Below are 19630 nucleotides of genomic sequence, written 5' to 3'. Positions count from 1 at the left end.
TTTGTAGAGGTCCCACCGACCCCAGAATGAGCCCCAATTATCCAGAAATCTGAAACCCTCCCTCCTGCACCATCCCTGTAGCCATGTGTTCAACTCCTCTCTCTCCCTATTCCTCGTCTCGCTGTCATGTGGCATGGGTAACAACCCAGCGATAATAACTGTTTGCCCTAGATCTAAGTTTCCACCCTAACTCCCTGAATTCCTGCCTTACATCCCTATCCCTTTTCCTACCTATGTCGTTGGTACCTATGTAGACCACGACTTGGGGCAGCTCCCCTTCCCCCTTAAGGATCCCAAAAACACGATCCGAGACATCACGCACCCTGGCACCTGGGAGGCAACACACCAACCGGGAGTCTCTCTCCTTCCCACAGAATCTCCTATTTATCCCCCTAACTATGGAGTCTCCAATGACTAATGCTCTACTCCTCTCCCCCCTTCCCTTCTGAGCAACAGGGACAGACTCTGTGCCAGAGACCTGTACCACATGGCTTACCCCTGGTAAGCCCCCCCCCAACAGTATCCAAAGTGGTATACTTCTTACTAAGGGGAACGACCACAGGGGATCCCTGTAATGACTGCTTCCTCCCAGCCCTCTCACCGTCACCCATCTATCTTTATTCTTCGGAGTAACTACATCCCTGAAGCTTCTATCTCTGACCACCTCTGCCTCCCGAATGATCCGAAGTTCATCCAGCTCCAGCTCCAGTTCCCTAACGTGGTTCCTGAGGAGCTGGAGATGGGTGCACTTCCCACAGATGAAATCAGCAGGGACACTGACAGCATCCCTCACCTCAAACATTCTGCAGGAGGAACATTGCACTACCTTCCTTGCCATCCCTTCTAGATAAAAAAATAAAAAGAAAGAAAGAGCTTACCTGTTATTCACTCCCCTTCTCAGCAAGCACTCACTCCATTATAACCACACATGAAACAATTTAAGTTTTCATATTCTACCCTCTCTCCATAATGTTTTTATTAACATTTAACAGAGGCTCACTTTATTTTTCTCCCCATTTGTTATGATATTGGCCAGGTGTTAAGTGCCAGGTTCCCCAAATCCCAAAGGGAAACTTTAACAAGCTACCACAACAATTTGCAATTTGTATTTTATGAGAAGATATCTGACGTCAGAAGAAAGAATTTCAAACCACTTGTGAAGACTTAAACTAAATATAAACATTTATTTAAAAAAAGAAATAAAATTAAACTTAAAGAGAGAAGATTACTTTTGCAGTTAACGTTACTTCTACAAACATTTCCCAAAACAATGTCTGCTTAATTAACTCAGAGCTATACATCCAGTTTGAACAACAGTAATTCCAGCAATATTACCACATATTCACTGTGTAAGGATCCTTCCTGTTCCTTCTTGTTTATTCCCTGTCCATACCCTTGTTTCCCCCTTTCTTTTATTATTGCCATTACATTTTTGATCCATGGATATTTACTGGACCTGTGGCTTTAAGGCAAAGCAGCATTTAATTCAAACAAGCAGATTCCAGAAGGCTGTGCTATTTTAGGCTGGTGATTAAACATAGGCTGGGTCTCGGTTTGATTGATTTGGCTGACAAACCAATGGACTGGCCCAAAAGACTGAGCTTTTCTTGGTAACAGGCGGTGATTGGAATGACAGACTTAAATGTTCTCAGAGCCACAAGGCTCCATTTTAGTTTCACTTTTGATTCTGCAGTCTGGGTGGAGGAGTCCAACTATTCCTCTCTCAAAAGATCCAACTAAACCCTCTCCATATGGCCACTGTGAGGATTATCTTTCTCACCAGTATGTCTGGGTGCCATTCTCTTGGAACTGCAAAGACTTGAGAGCCGTCACTGGAAGCAAAGACTCTTATCTTTTGACCATCAACCTTCTTATTTTCACCCTCCCCTCGGCCCTCTGTGTCCGTCTGTCTTGTGTTTGTGTGGGCAGAGGGTGGGACAGTGATAGAAGGTTAGCTTGTTGTTATTCAGCTGCATTTACTGCAGAGATCACCATTATCCTTGTTATAGATCAAGGGCCAAGGATTTCAGGAATGTAGAAAATAATTATTGGTTAATTCACTTGTGTTGTGACTCTAGGGCACATGGGGCTGGAATTGACCACACATTTCCCAGGGTGGCCTAACAATTACTATCGGAGAAGTCTTACACAAGGTTTCTCTCTCTCTCATTCAATAAAGTCTGTCTCCAGAATCTTGCTGATACAAACACTTTTCTCTGAGGGCAGTGTCCGCTGTTTCTTTGCAGATCTGTTTCCAGCACACACTACTTCAGGATTTGATAACCATACCTACTGATACAGTCTTCCATCTCTCTTTAAATATGTTTTTTCTCTTTCATCTTGAACTCTACTGTTTTACCTTCCTTTCGTCATTCCTTTTCTCAGAATTTACAAGTCTTACATTGTACTTTTTATGGCCATTACTTTTGGGTAAACATAAGCTTTAATACTTTGCTTTGTTTCATTTATGGTCTCCTCCAATTGTACATGTTCCTTTTGAAATACTATAATTACCTTCAAGCCACTTCCCTTATCTTCCTAATGTAAACTTTCATTGATGCTGCTCACTGTTCCCATCTTAGCCCTGCTCAATTTCAAGTTCAAAACACTTGCTTTCATACCTAACTCCGTTTTGATGTTTGTAATCTTTTAGCCTAACTGTCTTCAGTCTAAATAATTTAGTCACACCCATACACACATATAAATTTAATAATGATATTTCTCTCATTCATTTCTGACACTGTGCTTATCAAAATGGTGAAGCATTGGTTTGCATTATTCAGCTCAGGTTTTACCATTGGAGAGCTTTAACACTGGCAGAGAAACATGTGAGGGATTACTGGCATATAATCTTAAAAGATTTAGTTTACACAGGGATAACTGATTATAGCCAACAAAATTATCGAGTAAAGAGCTTAAAAATATATATATCTTACTGGTGACCATTCCATGGCAATCCATTTTGGGCAGTCAAAAAGGTTGCAGTTTTGAATTCCTGCAGGTTCATAAGCGTACATACACTTCCACTCTTCCACTGGAATAATTTCACCATACATGTTCTCTTCAACACAGGGAACACTTCGGGTTTGTATTCCACCTCCACAGAAAACTGAGCATGCAGTCCAAGGGTTGCTTTCCCAACTGGTAAAACAAAAAAGCAGTCCGATAAACATCATTGAATAAATTTGCACGCATTCAAAGATCTCCCCTGATATTGCCCATTGGGAGGGAAATCCTGGAGTACATTTTCTGATGTTTATGATGTTCACTACCGAACCGGGGAGCTTGAATGCAGAAGACATGCTATGTTACAGCAGATTCACTAAGGTAATACATCACACAACTGACCTGTTAAACGTTTACTGATACTTAAAGATATTTGTAAAGCAACCAACTCACAAAAAGATGCCTTGTTACTTTAAGATTCCTTCAAAGATGCTGTCCCCAGCAAGCCATCTTGTCCAATGGGAGTACAAGTAAGGGAATGCATGTTACTGTTGTAGTTCTATCTCTGATCCTGTCCAGTTTTTTACTTCATCCCCAAATCTGGTGCAACTGTTAGAATATCCAGCATCTTGCTCTAAACACAGACTGGACTGCAACCAATGACGTCATGACGGCACAGTGGTTAGCACTGGTGCCTCACAGCGCCAGGGACCCAGTTTCAATTCCAACCTTGGGTGACTGTGTGGAGTTTGCACATTCTCCCCGTGTCTACGTGTGTTTCCTCCGAGTGCTCCGGTTTCCTCCCACAGTCCAAAGATGTGCAGGTTAGGTGGATTGTCCATAATAAATTGTCCTTGAGCATCTAGGGATGTGCAGGTTCGGGTACAAGAGCATAAGCCTGGGCCTCCAGATTTCTAGTCCAGTGACAATACCATTGCACCACCGTCAATCAGTTATGTAACAAAACTTATTAAATTACAAGTGAGTTCTACCTATGGAGCACAGTGCAAATCCAGAAAGGAATTATTGGAGATATCCGAAATGTCCGTAACTTGTGATAATGAGGGTGCCTGTTGGTTAAAGTAGCAGTAAAACGGGTAGCAGAGCAGCTGCCTCAGTAACCATATGGTTTGAGTTTCAGCTGCAGGACTCCTGCCATTTGAATGTGTCTGCCACTGTGGGGCATGTTTCTGGTTAATTTTCTGTTTGGACACTATTTGGGATGCCAAGGAACATCTGGAATCTTAACTTCGCAGTCAGGGAAAACTAACATAATCATATCCTTCTGTAGGCCAATCATAGCGATACTGATAGCAGTGCTTATAAAACCTGTGTTCCAGATTTCCCTGTCCTGCTGGCTGCCGCACTTAGCCTGTTAACAAATGACCTTTTTAAAGCAGAGAAGAAAAATTAGTTGGACCCAAAGATTTCTTTTTTTTTTTAAAGGTGATTCTTTGATTTGCATATAATGGACCAAAATTGTAGACTGCAATTCCTCTGTCTGATGGCTGCAAAACACTCCTCATCGCCTACAAACAAATTACCTGCTCAATGCTTATATTGCCGTGTGCAAGACCTCACTGAACAAATTGATTGCCTTGTTGTCTCCATTACATCAGTAACCACACTTCACAAGCCTTTAATTATTCTGAACAAACTTATTCCGCACTCATTTTTCAAATGAGCAGACACCACACTGGCAATGAGAAATATCCAAGTGCATTTGCACCAAATTCCTCTCTGCAAAATAAGCAGGTTAACACCTCAGTCTTAATGGCTGAGGAAATAAATGTGACCCAAGTAATTATACAATCGGTATCATAAATTTGCTCAAGGTAATTTTTGGACAATACTCAGCATGCTTTTTATTTAGATAGTCTTGTTTCAATGTCACTAATTATTTCCTACTTTGAGTTCTATGGATTACAGATCTTTAACTTGCACCTTTGTAGACAGCATTGAACAATTATTTCCTTTGTACACAGAATCCACTTGCTTAATGCATTTATTTGCATAAAGCAGCAGATTGCTTCCCAGCAGATTAGTACAATTCGGACTCGTAACCTAACCAGCACCAATTAAAATGCCCATTCAATGCATTGCACCTGAACCGGAAGCGGGCTAAATCCTTACGGGGAGAGTAGGTGGATGCACAGCCAAATATAGAAGAAAAACCAAGTCAGTCTGGAAGACAGATTGGTTATAGACAGGGTAAGGCACAATGGAGTAGTACGGCAAAGGCTGGATCATAGAATTTACAGTGTCGAAGGAGGCTATTCGGCCCATCGAGTCTGCACCCATCCTTGGAAAGAGCACCCTGCTTAAGCCCACGCCTCCACACTATCCCCATAACCCCACCTTATCTTTTGGACACTAAGGGGCAATAAATCATGGCCAATCCACCTAACCTGCACATCTTTGGACTGTGGGAGAAACCAGAACACCCGGAGGAAACCCACGCAGACAGGGGGAGAAGGTGCAAACATAGACAGTCACCCGAAGCTGGAATTGACCCCGGGACCCTGGAACTGTGAGGCAGCAGTGCTAACCACTATGCCACCCTGCCGCCCCAGCATTGATAGGACTGCTTTTAATGCAAGGAGTCTTGCAAGTAAGGCAGATGAATTGCGGATGTTGATTAACACATGGGAATATGAAATTATCACAGAAACATGGTTGAGGGAGGGGTAGGACTGGCAGCTCAATATTCCGGGGTGTGGAATCTTCAGGCAAGGCAGGGGGAGTGTAAAAGAGGAGATGCTGTCACAATATTGATCAAGGATTCAATTACTGCAGTGAGGAGGGATGATATTTTAGAAGGCTCATCAAATGAACTTGGAAACAAAAGAGGGGCAATTACATTTCTGAGATTGTACTATATGCCCCCAAACAGTCAGGGAGAGATAGAAGGGCAGATATGTAGGCAGATCTCAGAGAAATGTAAAAATAATATGATAATAATAGTCAGGGAATTGAACTTCCCCAATATTAACTGGGATAGTCAAAATGTGAAAGACTTAGAGGAGGTGGAATTCTTAAAATACATCCAGGAGAGCTTTTTATGCCAATACGTAGAACATCCCACAAGAGAGGGGATGGTGCTGGGCCTAGTTTTAGGGAATAGGGTCATAGAGTCACAGATGTTTACAGCATGGAAACAGGCCCATCGGCCCAGCTGGTCCATGCCGCGCAGTTTCTATCATTAAGCTAGTCCCACTTGCCCGCATTCGGCCCATATCCCTCTATACCCACCCTGCCCATGGAACTGTCTAATTGCTTTTTAAAGGACAAAATTGTACCCGCCTCTACCACTGCTTCTGGTAGCCCGTTCCAGATGCTCACCATCCTCTGTGTGAAGACATTTCCCCCCTCATCACTTTTGTATCTCTCTCCTCTCACCTTAAACCTATGCCCTCTGGTTCTAGATTCCTCTACCTTTGGGAAAAGATGTCGACTATCTACCTTATCGATGCCCTTATTATTTTATAGACCTCTATAAGATCATCCCTAAGCCTCCTACGCTCCAAGGAAAAAATTCCCAGCCTATCCAGCCTCGCCTTATAACTCAGACCATCAAGTCCCGGTAGCCCATACCAGGGAATGAAGCCTGGTATCTAGTAGAAGTTTCAGTGGGAGAGCATTTTGGTGACAGCGACCATAACTCAGTAGAATTTAAGATAGTTATGGAAAGGGGCAAAGATGGGCCAGAAATAAAGTTTCTGAATTGGGGGAGGCCAAAACAGGATCTGGCAAAAGTCGACTGAGAGCAGCTACTTGTAGGAAAATCTATCAGAGCAGTGGGATTCATTCAAAAAGTAAAGAGAGGAAGTACAGGGCCAACATGTTCCCGTAAAGGTGAAGGATGGGAGCAACAAATCCAGAGAACTCTGGATGTCAAGGGCTATCCAGCGTTAGATAATCAAAGAAAGGGAGGCTTATGGCAGATTCTGGGGCCTCAAAACAGTGGCTACCCTACAGCAGTATAGAACGTGCAGGGGGTCAGCCTTCTTCGAGGCAATGTCCAAAGTGGTGAGGATGAGGGTGAAGCCATGCCTGAAAGTGGCGGTTTTCGGGGTATCAGATCAGCCTGATCTCTACATGGGGAGGAGGACTGATGCCCCTGCCTTTGCCTCCCTGATCGCCCGCTGTAGAATCCTGCTCGGCTGGCGGTCATCAGCACCACCTAAAGCTGCAGACTGGTTGTCCGACCTATCGAGATTTCTCAGAATGGAGAAAATCAAATTCACTATCCCTGGGTCGGAGGATGGCTTCCTCAAAATATGGGAGGCATTCGCCCGACTGTTCCGGGACCTGTTTGTGGCCAACAAACAAACAAACAAGTAGGCAACAGCCAGGGGGAAATAGCCAGGACATGATAGAAGGGAGGGAAGGGAGAGAGGTGGTTGGGGGGGGGGGGGGGGGGGGGGGAGCCAAACCCAGCAGGAAAGAAATGGGAGTAGCAGAGAAGAAGGGAGTGGGAGGGGAAGGGGGTGGGGGAGCAGGGAGGGAGGACGAGGGAAGGAGAATAACAGAGGGGAGTCAGAAGGGAGGAAAGAGGTGGGAACATAAATGGGGAGGAAAGCGCAGGAAACGACAACGACCACAACAAGCGCAGCAAGGCGAAAGAGAGAAAGGAAGAGCAGGAAGAAGGAACGACAGATGTCCGTAGGCTGAGGCAAATGAACAAAAAAAAATCGACCAAGAGATGTAAGTGACATCAGGGGCAACACCCAGGTGCCCCTTCCACCCTTGTTTTGTATAAAAGGGGGGGGAGAAAGCCCCCCTTTTCTGCTACGTATTATGAAATTCATTTTTTTTCTGTGTGTACATTTGTTAGTATATCATGCATAAAACTCAATAAAAACATTTTTTTAAAAACAAAGTGCAGGGGTTTACTTAAAAAAGAAATTAAGAGAGCGAAGGAGGGACATGATAAAGCATGAGCAGGTAAAATAAAGGATAATCCCAAGGTGTTTTATAAATATATTAAGGGCAAGAGGATGACTAAGGAAAGCGTAGGGCCACCAGGAACCAACATGGCAATATTTGTGTGGAGCCAGAAAATATAGGTGAGGTTTTAAATGAATACTTTGCATCTGTGATCACGAAGGAGAAGGATATTGTAGGTATACAAATCTGCGATGGGAACTGTGATGTACCTGAACAAATTAACATCGAGAGGGAGGAGGTATTAACTTTTAGTGGGCTTAAACACGGATAAATCTCCAGGCCCATATGAGATATATCCTAGGCTGTGGGAGGCCAGGGAGGAGGTTGCAGAGGCTCTGACAATAATTTTCAAATCTTCTCTGGTCACAGAAATGGTGCCAGAGGATTGGAGGACAACTATTGTAGTATCATTATTCAAGAAGAGTGGTAGGGATAAACCAGAAAATTATAGGCCAGTGAATCTAACTTCAGTGGTAGGGAAACTACTGGAAAAAATTCTGAGGGACAGAATTAATCTCCACTTGGGGAGGCAAGGATCAATCAAGAATAGACAGCATGGCTTTGTCAAAGGGAGATCATCTTTTACAAATTTGATTCAATTTTTCAAGGAGGTGACTAGATGTGTAGAGGAGGGCAATGCAGTTGATGTAGTCTACATGGAATTCAGTAAAGCTTTTGACTGGGTCTCTCATGGGGGACTGGGCAATTTAGCAAATTGGATCCAAAATTGGCTTCGTGGCAGGAGGCAGAGGGTGATGGTTCAAGATTGTTTTTGTGACTGGAAGCCTGTGTGCAGTGGTGTAGCGTAGGGATCAGTGCTGGGTCCTTTGCTGTTTGTGGCATACATTTTATGATCTCGACATGAATGTAGGAGGTATGATCAGTAAGTTCACAGGTGACACAAAAACAGGTGGCATGGTAAAAATGAGGAAAGGCTTTGGTTACAGGATGGGGCCAATATAGACAGGCTGCTCAGATGAGCAGAACAATGGCAAATAGGATTTCAACCCAGAAAAGTGTGAGGTAATGCATTTTGGGAGGACTAACAAGCCAAGGGAATATACAATGAATGGTAGGACCCGAGGAAGTACAGATGATCAGAGGTACTTTGGTGTGCATGTGCATAGATCCCTGAAGAGAGCAGGACAGGTAGATAAGGTTGTTAAGAAGGGATATTGCCTTTATTAGCGGAAGCACAGAATATAAGAGCAGGGTGGTTATGAGGGAGCTGCATAAAACACTGACAGCTAGAGTGCTATGTGCAGTTTCACATGACGGTAAGGAAGTGATAACACTACCGAGGGTGCAGAGGTGATTCATCAGGATGTTGCCTGGGCTGGAGTGTTTCAGCTACCAAGAGAGACTGGATTATTTTCCTTGGGACAGGGAAGACTGAGGTGGGGACTTGATTGAAGTGTATAAATTATGAGGGTCATAGATAGGATGGATAGGAAGGAATTTTTCCCGTTAGTGGAAAGGTCAATATTGGATTCGATTGGATTGGATTTGTTTATTGTCACGTGTACCGAGGTACAGTGAAAAGTATTTTTCTGCGAGCAGCTCAACAGATCATTAAGTACATGAGAAGAAAAGGGAATAAAAGAAAATACATAATAGGGCAACACAACATATACAATGTAACTACATAAGCACCGGCATCGGATGAAGCATACAGGGTGTAGTGTTAATGAGGTCAGTCCATAAGAGGGTCATTTAGGAGTCTGGTGACAGTGGGGAAGAGGCTGTTTTTGAATCTGTTCGTGCGTGTTCTCAGACTTCTGTATCTCCTGCCTGATGGAAGAAGTTGGAAGAGTGAGTAAGCCGGGTGGGAGGGATCTTTGATTATGCTGCCCGCTTTCCCCAGGCAGCGGGAGGTGTAGATGGAGTCAATCGATGGGAGGCAGGTTTGTGTGATGGACTGGGCGGTGTTCACGACTCTCTGAAGTTTCTTGCGGTCCTGGGCCGAGCAGTTGCCATACCAGGCTGTGATGCCGCCCGATAGGATGCTTTCTATGGTGACAATACCCAGGAGGAATAGAATTAAGGTAAGTGGCAGGAGGTTTAGAGGGACTGTGAGGAATCACTTTTTCACTTCGAGGGTGGTTGGAATATGGAACTCACTGCCTGAAAGGATGGCTGAGACAGGAACTCTCAAAGATTTAATATGACCACTTGGCATGCCATAGCATTCAAGACTATGTGCCAAGTGCTGGAAAATGGGATTAGAATAGATATATGCTTGATGGCCAGCACAGACATGATGGGCCGAAGGGCCTCTGTCTGTGCTGTAAAAACTCTCTGACACTATAATTATTTGGGCAACTTTGAAAGCAAAAATCCTCAAAACCTGTTTAGCCACTTTATGAGAGCACCTTCCTGGACCTTCCTGGAGTGGGACTTGAAATGGAGCTGCTGGCTCAGAGGCAGGTGCGTTACCCACTGCACCACATGACCCCCAGAAGGGAAATACTGCAAATAATACATGTGGAAATAAGCAAATCAATTCTTCTGTTGAGGTGAGGAGGACATTATCCTGGGGAAGCAGACAGCAGAAGCTGTCATATTAGGTCATGTATTTGGGGAAGACTAACAAGACAAGGGAATAGACAGCAAATGGTAGGATACTGAGGAGTGCAGAGAAACAGAGAGACCTTGTATTGCATGTCCACAGATTCCTGAAGATGGCAGGACAATGGATAAGGTGGTCAAGAAGACACATGGGAGACTTGCCTTTATTAGTTGGCATAGAATATAAGTACGAGGAGATTATGCTAGATCGGAATAAAACACTAGTTAGAATCATAGAATCCCTACAGCACAGAAGGAGGCCATTCGGCCTATGAAGTCTCCACCGACCCTCCAAAGAGCACCCCACCTAGGTCCACTCCCTGCCCTATTCCCATAACTCCACCTAGCCTTTGGACACTGAGGGACAATTTAGCATGGCCAATCCACCTAACCATCTAACCTGTACATCTTTGGACCATGGGAGGAAACCGGAGCACCCAGAGGAAACCCATGCAGACACTGGGAGAGTGTGGAAACTCCACACAGACAGTCACCCGAGGCCAGAATCGAACCCACGTCTTTGGAACTGTGAGGCAGTAGTGCTGGCCACTGTGCCACCCACAGGTAGTTGGCCACTACTGGGAGTACTGTATGCATTCTGGTCACTACAGGAATGATGTGATTGCACTAGAGAACCCTTGGCTGGAGAGCTTTAGTTAAGAGAGATGTTTGGATAAGCTGAGGCTTTTTAATTTGGAACAGAGGATGCCGAGGGAGACCTAATTGAAGTATATAAAATTGAGTGATCGAGATAGAGTGCGGAGGTCTTGTGATGCAGTGGGTAGTGTCCCAGCCTCTAAGCTTTGGGTAAAGCCCTACTCATGACCTGATGGTCAGGGAAAGTGCCTTCATAGCATGGCCAAACAAATTGAGCATCAACTTGGAAATCCTTCCAACATATGCCAATTGCAGGAGAGATTCCTGGTCAACCCTAAGTGATGGAAAGAAAACTGGAGCATTGACCATCACTGTTCAGAGCCCCGGGCTACAACATGCATGTAAAAGTAAATGTTACCACAGAAACTCAGATTCCTTGGAGGGGGGGTGGGGTGATGGGGGTGATGGGGGTGGTAGGGTGGAGCAGGAAAGGTGCACGGTGTGGATCAGATTGGTGCCAACTGCATGGGGTACGATCCCCTTTCTGGGTTTGGTGGTTTTGGGGGCTGCCTTGGATGGAAGTCGTGATATTGTGGGTCAAAACTGGCATTGGGCAGAGAACTGAAGACGACGATCAAATGGATAGGAAGGCCCCTTTCTCCTTCGCCCGTAGTCAGGAAATCAATTCAGGCTAAGAGGTGGGAGGTTTAAAAGGGTTTCAAGAGGAAATTCATTCACCCAGAGGGTTGGGGTGTTCGGGAGTGCTGCCTGAAAGGGTGGTGGAGATGAAGAATCCACATAATATTTAAAAAGTACTTAGAGAGGCACAATAAGCACCGTAATCGACAGAGCTATGGACTGAGGGTGGGAAATGGGATGAAACCAGATGGCTCGTTGGGGCTGGTTTAGCACAGGGCTAAAGAGCTGGCTTTTAAAGGGATGGCCAGCAGCACGGTTCAATTCCCGTACCAGCCTCCCCGAATAGGTGCCGGAATGTGGCGACTAGGGGCTTTTCACATAACTTCATTTGAAGCCTACTTGTGACAATAAGCGATTTTCATTTCATTTCATTTCATAGTTGTCGACTGACAAGGACGTGAGGAGCCAAATGGCCTCCTTCCGTGTTGTAAACCTCTGTTGCTCTATAATAATTCCATCCTGCGTAATACCGAGTTATTCATAAAGTTTTACTGTGTCCACATATCAATAGTTCTACTGCTGTGTCTTAATCTGAAATTAGGCTTTCACTTTAACAAGTGAAGAAATGATTGGACAGCAAATCAGCCTGGATAGTGATCCAACTTTGAGTACAAAAAACATTGAGGAATGTTGAACTTTACGGTCAGAAAATCATCACTTGATTTCATGTTAAATGATTTCAAAAATATCTGCTCAATAAATCACATATGGGGTGAGCACCATTTAAATTAGACCGGTGAAATCATAAACGTCCAAAACATCTCAGGCAGCTGCAACATGCGAGTAAGATTGGAAGCCATCTGTGCCCTAAGGCTGCCCATTAGTAACCCACTCCACTCCTCCAAACACTCAAAAAAAAACCAGACAGGCCACAACAAAACCGTAAAAGGAAATAAAAACAATTAATGAAATTAGAGGCAGGATTGTGCTGAATGAGACTGATTTACTGGAACAGTGGAGGTTGGTTTTAAAAAAACAACAAAGAAACTAACTGAAAGAAAATTGTGAGCAGCAACTGAAAGGATTTAAATTTGATTTCCCGTTGACCATTTTTATAACAAGGTTGTCAGCACCTAGTAACTGGCATAGAGTGTTAGAGAGCGAGCTGCCACATTCAAACCACTAATGAAAACCTAAACACAAACAGACACACAAATCAACATTGTGAAACACTATGTGTCAAATTGCATTCTGCTACACTTTACAAAATAAAAATCTTGGTGAGAGTGACATTATATCCATCATGCTATTCTTCCTTACTCTTCATAATGCGGAAAGTGTACCTTAATTATATATTTATCTATTTCTGTATCTTCTCTTATCTATAGCCTGTAGGACCAAAAACAGATATTGAAATCAGTTGACAGTAAATGTGTATTATCCCAAAATCTGGTGCCACAGTATTGTATAAGCCCTTGACTAAAGAGCAGAGAGGTGCTATGCAGAGTCCCATGACCTTCATCAATATAATGACTGGGTTGGTTAGCTGAGTCACAGAATTGTTACACCACAGCCATTCGGCCCATTGTGTCTGCGCCGGCTCTCCAAATGAGCAATTTGCTTAGTACCATTCCCCCGCCTTCTCTCAATAACCCTGCACATTCTGTTTAGCTGTGGGCTGTTTAGCACAGGGCTGTGGGCTGTTTAGCACAGGGCTAAATCGCTGGCTTTGAAAGCAGACCAAGGCAGGCCAGCAGCACGGTTCAATTCCCGTAACAGCCTCCCCGAACAGGCGCCGGAATGTGGCGACTAGGGGCTTTTCACAGTAACTTCATTTGAAGCCTACTTGTGACAATAAGCGATTTTCATTTCACATTCTTCCATTTCAAATAACAGTCGAGTTCCCTTTTGAATGCTTCGATGGAACTTGCCCCTGACACACTCTCAGGCAGTGCATTCCAGGACTTAACTTCTCACTAACTGAAAAGAATTCTGCTCCTATCACCTGTATTTCTTTTGCCAGATTACTATTTCATTTGCATTCAAAGGATGAGTCTTTGATTCCAAAGAACTGTATAATTCTGGGAGGTTGAAAACCTTGCATGTCCGGTCTCTGGGACTAACGCTTTCCTTTTGCAATCCCTACCAAAATGTCCTTCCTTGAATTGGGCATGTCAACCTCATCTGAAATAAAAACAGAAAATGCTGGAAAAACTCAGTAGGTCTGGCTTCATTTTTATTAGGTCTGCTGTTTCGTGTTTTACCTGTAACCTGGATGAAACAGGTGGTCTTCTATTTGATAACAGTTCCAGTTCAAGCACAGATAGTCAAAGCTGTGAAATGAATCCAGGCACTCCAGCTTGCAATGTGAATCAGCATAAATAGTTCCCTGCTTATAAACTAGTGACCTACTTCACAGCCAACAATACAGGAGTGATCAACACCAACAACTTGTATTTAAGTAGCACCAAAACCCTTCACAGTTACCAAACAAAATTTGACACTAAGCTACAGGAGGAGATACGAGGACAGGTGGTCATAAGGGGGTGGTTTCAAGAAGCATATTCAAGGAGCAGAAAGAGAGAGAGAGAGAGGAAGAAGTGGAGATCCAAAGATTAGGGCCTACGCCATTGAAAGCACAGTTGCCTGTCCAATTGTTCCTCATAACTGCTTCATCCGAGGAATCAGCTGAGTAATCCATCTCTGCACAGCTTCTGATTGAATTCTAGTCTTTATTGAGTAACAGTAAGAAGTCTTACAGCACCAGATTAAAGTCTAACAGGTTTGTTTCGAATCACTAGCTTTCGGAACACAGCTCTTTCCTCAGGTATTAAATAAGGAGAACATTCCAGATGTGGTCTCACCAATGGTAGCAAAACTTCCCTCGTTTTATATTCCATTCTCTATGCAATGAATGACAACATTTAATTTGCTCTCCTAATCACTCGTTGTACCTGCGTACCTTTTGCGATTCATGGACCAGGTCATCCAGGTCCACCGGTGCCTCAGAGTCGCGCAATCTCTCTCCATTTAGATAACATGTTACTTTTCAATTCTGCCTGCCAAAGTGGACAGGGTCACATGTTCCCACATTATATTCCATCTGCCAAGCTTTAGCCCATTGATTTAACCGATCTCTAACCCTTTGCAGACAGCTTGTGCTAGATTCTCTGACCCGCGAGGCCCGGATGGGATGGATAATTGGGCGTCGGGGGAAAATTGGGCATTTTAGAGGTTTCTATGAGACCCCACCTCATCCTTCTAAATTCCAGTGAATATAATCCACCAAAGCTGCAGGTTCTCTTTTATATCCATGTTGCTTGTTACTTCCCCAAAGAACTGTAATAAATTAGTCAAGTGAGACCTCCCATTCAGAAAACCATGTTGACTCTCCCTGATTTCATTAAGGTTTTCTAAAATTTCTATAGTTCTCAGCTTTCTGACTCCAAATAGAGGACTTATAATCGCTATTTTCTAATCCGATGAAATACTTCCAAGATCTAGGAAATTTTGGTAAAATAAAGCCAATGCATCTACTATCTCAGCAGCCACTTCTTTTACGGCCCTGGAATGGAGACCATCAGGACCTGGGGACTTGTCAACCTTTAATTCTAATAATTTCCTCAGTCCACTTTCCCTGGTGATTATAATTGTTTTACATTTCTCCCCCCTTTCACCTGGTCCCAGCTGAGTTCAGGTCTCATCCCATAAGACCATAAGACATAGGAGCAGAATTAGGCCACTCGGCCTATCAAGTCTGCTCTGCCATTCAATCATGGCTGATATTTTTCTCATCCCCATTCTCCTGCCTTCTTCCCATAACCCCTGATCTCCTTATTAATCAAGAACCTATCTATCTCTGTTTTAAAGACACCCAGTGATTTGGCCTCCACAGCCTTCTACGGCAAAGAGTTCCACAGATTCACCAACTTATGGCTGAAGAAATTCCTCCTTATCTCTTTTTTAAAGGATTGTCTCTTTAGTTTGAGGTTGTGATCTCTGGTTCTAGTTTTTCCCACAAGTGGAAATATCCTCTCCACGTCCACTCTATCCAGGCCTCGCAGTAATCTGTTAAGTTTCAATAAGAATGGGCAGCACGGTGGAGCTGTGGATAGCAATGCTGCCTCACGGCGCTGAGGTCCGAGGTTCGATCCTGGCTCTGGGTCACTGTCCGTGTGGAGTTTGCACATTCTCCCCATGTTTACGTGGATTTCGTCCCCACAATCCAAAGATGTGCAGAGTAGGTGGATTGGCCAAACTAAATTGCCCCTTAATTGGAAAAAATGAATTGGGTACTCTAAATTTTTTTTTTTAAGTTTCAATAAGGTCCCCCCTCATCCTTCTAAACTCCAATGAGTACAGACCCAGAGTTCTCAACCATTCCTCATACGACAAGCTCTTCATCCCAGGGGTCATTCTTGAGAACCTCCTCCCAATGTTACAGCTTTCACTTTTCCCAGTACTGCTGTCAGTGTTCCATGAATCAAAACCCATTTCTCCCACACCAATCATTCAGCCATGCATTTAACTCTCTAATCTAATTTTCCCTGTGCCAAATTGCTCGTGGCTTAGGTAATAATCTCGATAGTATTACCTTTGAGGTTTGTCTTTATAATTTAACGCTTGTCTGCTCATACTTCTTGAAAGTCACCATAGTTCCAAGGACAATAGGCTGCTCTCCCCTTTCAGATCTGACCGGCGGTGATTTAACCTGAAGGTCACCACAGGTCAGGCGAGGATCACGGTTGAGAAGGCATAACCTTAGCCGGTACAGGAATTGAACCCGCGCACAGTTGGCACCGCTCCGCATCGTAAACCAGCCATCCAGTCAACTGCGCAACTAATCCCCCGTGCTTTCCTCATACTCCTTAAGCAGAGCCTCTTTCCTAATTCTACCCAAGTCGTTGGTACCTACATGGAGAAGGTAGAAAGTCCTAAACAGCAGTTTAACAAGGAAGGTATAAGGATCCAAAAAACAGAGATATTTTTTAAAAATTAGAATCTAAAAATTTGAATGATTGGAATTCATGCAAGAGGAAATTTAGGTTAAGAATCAAGGATAGTAAAACAGAAATCATTTTCACATCACAATATTTTCCCAAAATACAGTCTCAGTAATCTGCTTAAGACCAGAATCAAATTCCTTTCTAACATATAATGAATTGCTAAAACTGCTTTGTTTCGCCACTATAGATGCTGGAGTTGGGTCCCATTCGTTATGGGAAGAAGGGGTTTACATTTTGTCTGGGATCTTTGCTCTAACTGGAGAGGTTCAAGACCCATTTCTTATGAGTGCCCCTCAAAATGGCTGTCTAACCAGGAATCAATAGGGAAGATGAGGTTGGTGGCCCAGGAATGCCTTTGACTCCCTCATTAGCATGGCTGTGGTCAACTGGGGCAGGGCTGCTAGCCTCTTTCTCCTGAGTACTTCAGACATCTTGGGACAACACAACAGCAGGTAGCATCAAGCAGAAAATCACCAAGGCCCCTGAGGCAACACCGTCCAAATCCATGATCACTATCATATAGAAGGACAAGGGCAGCAGATACATGGGAACACCACCAACTCGAAGTTTCCCTCCGAGTCGTACAACATCCTGACTTGGAGATATATTGCTGTCCCTTCACTGTCGCTGGGTTCAAATCCTAGAACCCCCTCCCATGGAGCGAGCACCATGGGTGTACCTGTACCACATGGACTGCAGCGGTTCAAGAAGGTAGCTCACCATCACTTTCTCAAGAGCAATTAGGGATGGGCAATAAATGCTGGTCTAGCCAGCGAAGTCCACATCTCGTAAAATATTATTTTTTTTTAAATGCATTGCTTTTCAGATATCATGTTGCCTGCTGAAATAATGCAATTAAATTTCCCTTTGAGTTGCATCAGAAGAAGTTGGATTGGCACAAAGTAAACTATTCAAGTTAATTGTGTGAAAAGAAAATGTTCAGCGACTTTGCTATTCGATAGCAGATGCCATTAGACTTAACAATGCAATGTTTCTTCTCATCTAATATCTAATGCAGATTAAAATAGATTTCCTCCTCCTGACCTTTTGTAAGATTAAAATACAATATAATGCTTTATTCAGCACTTAACAAATACAGCATGTACAAATTTCAAGCTATTCCACTGAGACCTTTATATTACAATTGGATGAGTGTAGCCCTCCATTGCAAAATATGAGAGAAAGGAAAGACAAATAACTTGCATTTATAGGATGGCTTCCACATGTTTGTGCTAGTGAGGTGCTCTTAAAGTGTAGTCACTATTGTTGTGGCCAAATGAATACCATAAAATGAGATACAATCAACCCATCTGTGTATTGGGGTCCATTTATAAACAAGGCCATCAATAAATCAATTCGATCAATCAAAGTCATCAGGAGGCTAGTTTGGTCAAATTGATTTCAAAAACAAATTAATCTCAGTGACCTGGAACGTGAGCCTCATAAACATCACTCAGTCGACTCCAATATAATCTGTTGGTGGTTGCTTCATTAACACATGACCTACAGGCTAAATTGGAACATTCTGCAATTTAGGAGAACCAATTTTCTCAAGTATCGGGTGTTCCGTATCATGTTAAATAAGCTACCTTGTAGAGCCTTTGCCTTCACACATTGTCAGAACTTGTTCAAACCATAGCTTCTAGGGAAGTTACATATTAGTCTTATGACTATATTCGGTATCCAGTGCACCAACAGGTCACTCGCTCTGTGCTGGCGTTTACGCTCCACACAAGCTTCCTTCCCTCTTGTCTCGTCTAAATCCACCATCATAACCATCTATTCCCTTCTCCTCCGTGTGCTTTTCTAAATTCCCATTAAAACATCTAGACTATTCATAACAACCGCTCTTTGTGGTTGTGAGTTCCACATTTGTACATAAAGGAGTTTCTTCTCAATGCCCTGCTGCATTTCTTGGTGATTTTCTTATGCCAACAAAGATTTCCACCTTAATATTAGGCAGTCTAATTGTGGATCTGTAGAATATAGCAGTGAAAATTGCATTCCACTGGTTTATCTAACTGTTACCAGTATCTTCTTTACAGGACACAACTACCTTAATTGAGCTTCTGGTATTGCTGAAGCTAGCACCAGAGTCCCACAAGAATTCATAAGTTCATAAGATATAGGAGCAGAATTAGGCCATTCAGCCCATCGAGTCTGCTCCACCATTCTATCATGGCTGATATGTTCCTCATCTGCTACCTACAATGTTACAGGCCAAGAGCTGGATTGCAAAATCAGCCAGAGCATCTCCTCCCTAGAACACATGACCTAGGAGCGGGAGTCGGCAATTTAGCCTGCTGAGCTTAACACCCTCAATGTGATTATGGCTGATCATGAGAAGCCGAGAGTCTATGCCTGGTTCATGCAAAAATAATGTCTTAAATTGCAGGCAATTGGAAGTAACTTGGGTGAGTAATCCACTGCGAATCCTGAAAACAACTCAATCCTTATGATACAAACAGTAGGGATATTTCCAAACCACAAAAATGCACAACGTAAAATTGCAATTCCAATGCCACAATTTTCTGCTCAATATTTGGGGTTATGGAACAAAGCTTCAACCTAATGCTACTCTAAAATATAACATACACTACCTAATACAGAGCTAATTGATTTAGCACACCATTCAGCAAACCTTTCCACTTCATTGTTTAAATTCTTTAGGTACCCTTCTTAAACATTGTTGTAATAGCTACAAAAACATCGGGCTGAGACATTTCTTGAAGCTGCTCCATTGCAGGAAATTGGTGAAATGTGTATCGGAAATACAGTTTATGTATTCAAATTGGCTTTCTGCCGCAATTACAGTGAAGGAGAGGATCGGCTCCAATGAATTTACTGGCCAAGGTTTGGATGAATAGTTGCACCCTGCAGAACGAACTGAACAAGATCTCAGTACGAAGTCTTACAACACCAGG

The 19630-nt window shown here is 43.4% G+C and overlaps 1 protein-coding gene across 1 annotated transcript in view; it reads right to left on the bottom strand.

Moving 5' to 3' along the window:
* adamtsl3 (ADAMTS-like 3) overlaps positions 1 to 19630 on the bottom strand; it is an 869253-nt gene that overhangs the window by 254950 nt on the left and 594673 nt on the right. The window contains 1 exon segment of the mRNA XM_072468743.1: positions 2937 to 3141. Within this exon segment, the coding sequence (XP_072324844.1) occupies positions 2937 to 3141 (205 nt within the window).

The sequence above is a fragment of the Scyliorhinus torazame genome, chromosome 12 (genome assembly GCF_047496885.1).
Source record: "Scyliorhinus torazame isolate Kashiwa2021f chromosome 12, sScyTor2.1, whole genome shotgun sequence".
In the NCBI taxonomy this organism is placed as follows: domain Eukaryota; kingdom Metazoa; phylum Chordata; class Chondrichthyes; order Carcharhiniformes; family Scyliorhinidae; genus Scyliorhinus; species Scyliorhinus torazame.
Note: the sequence above shows the minus strand (reverse complement) of the source record. Positions and strands in the feature narration are given on the sequence as shown.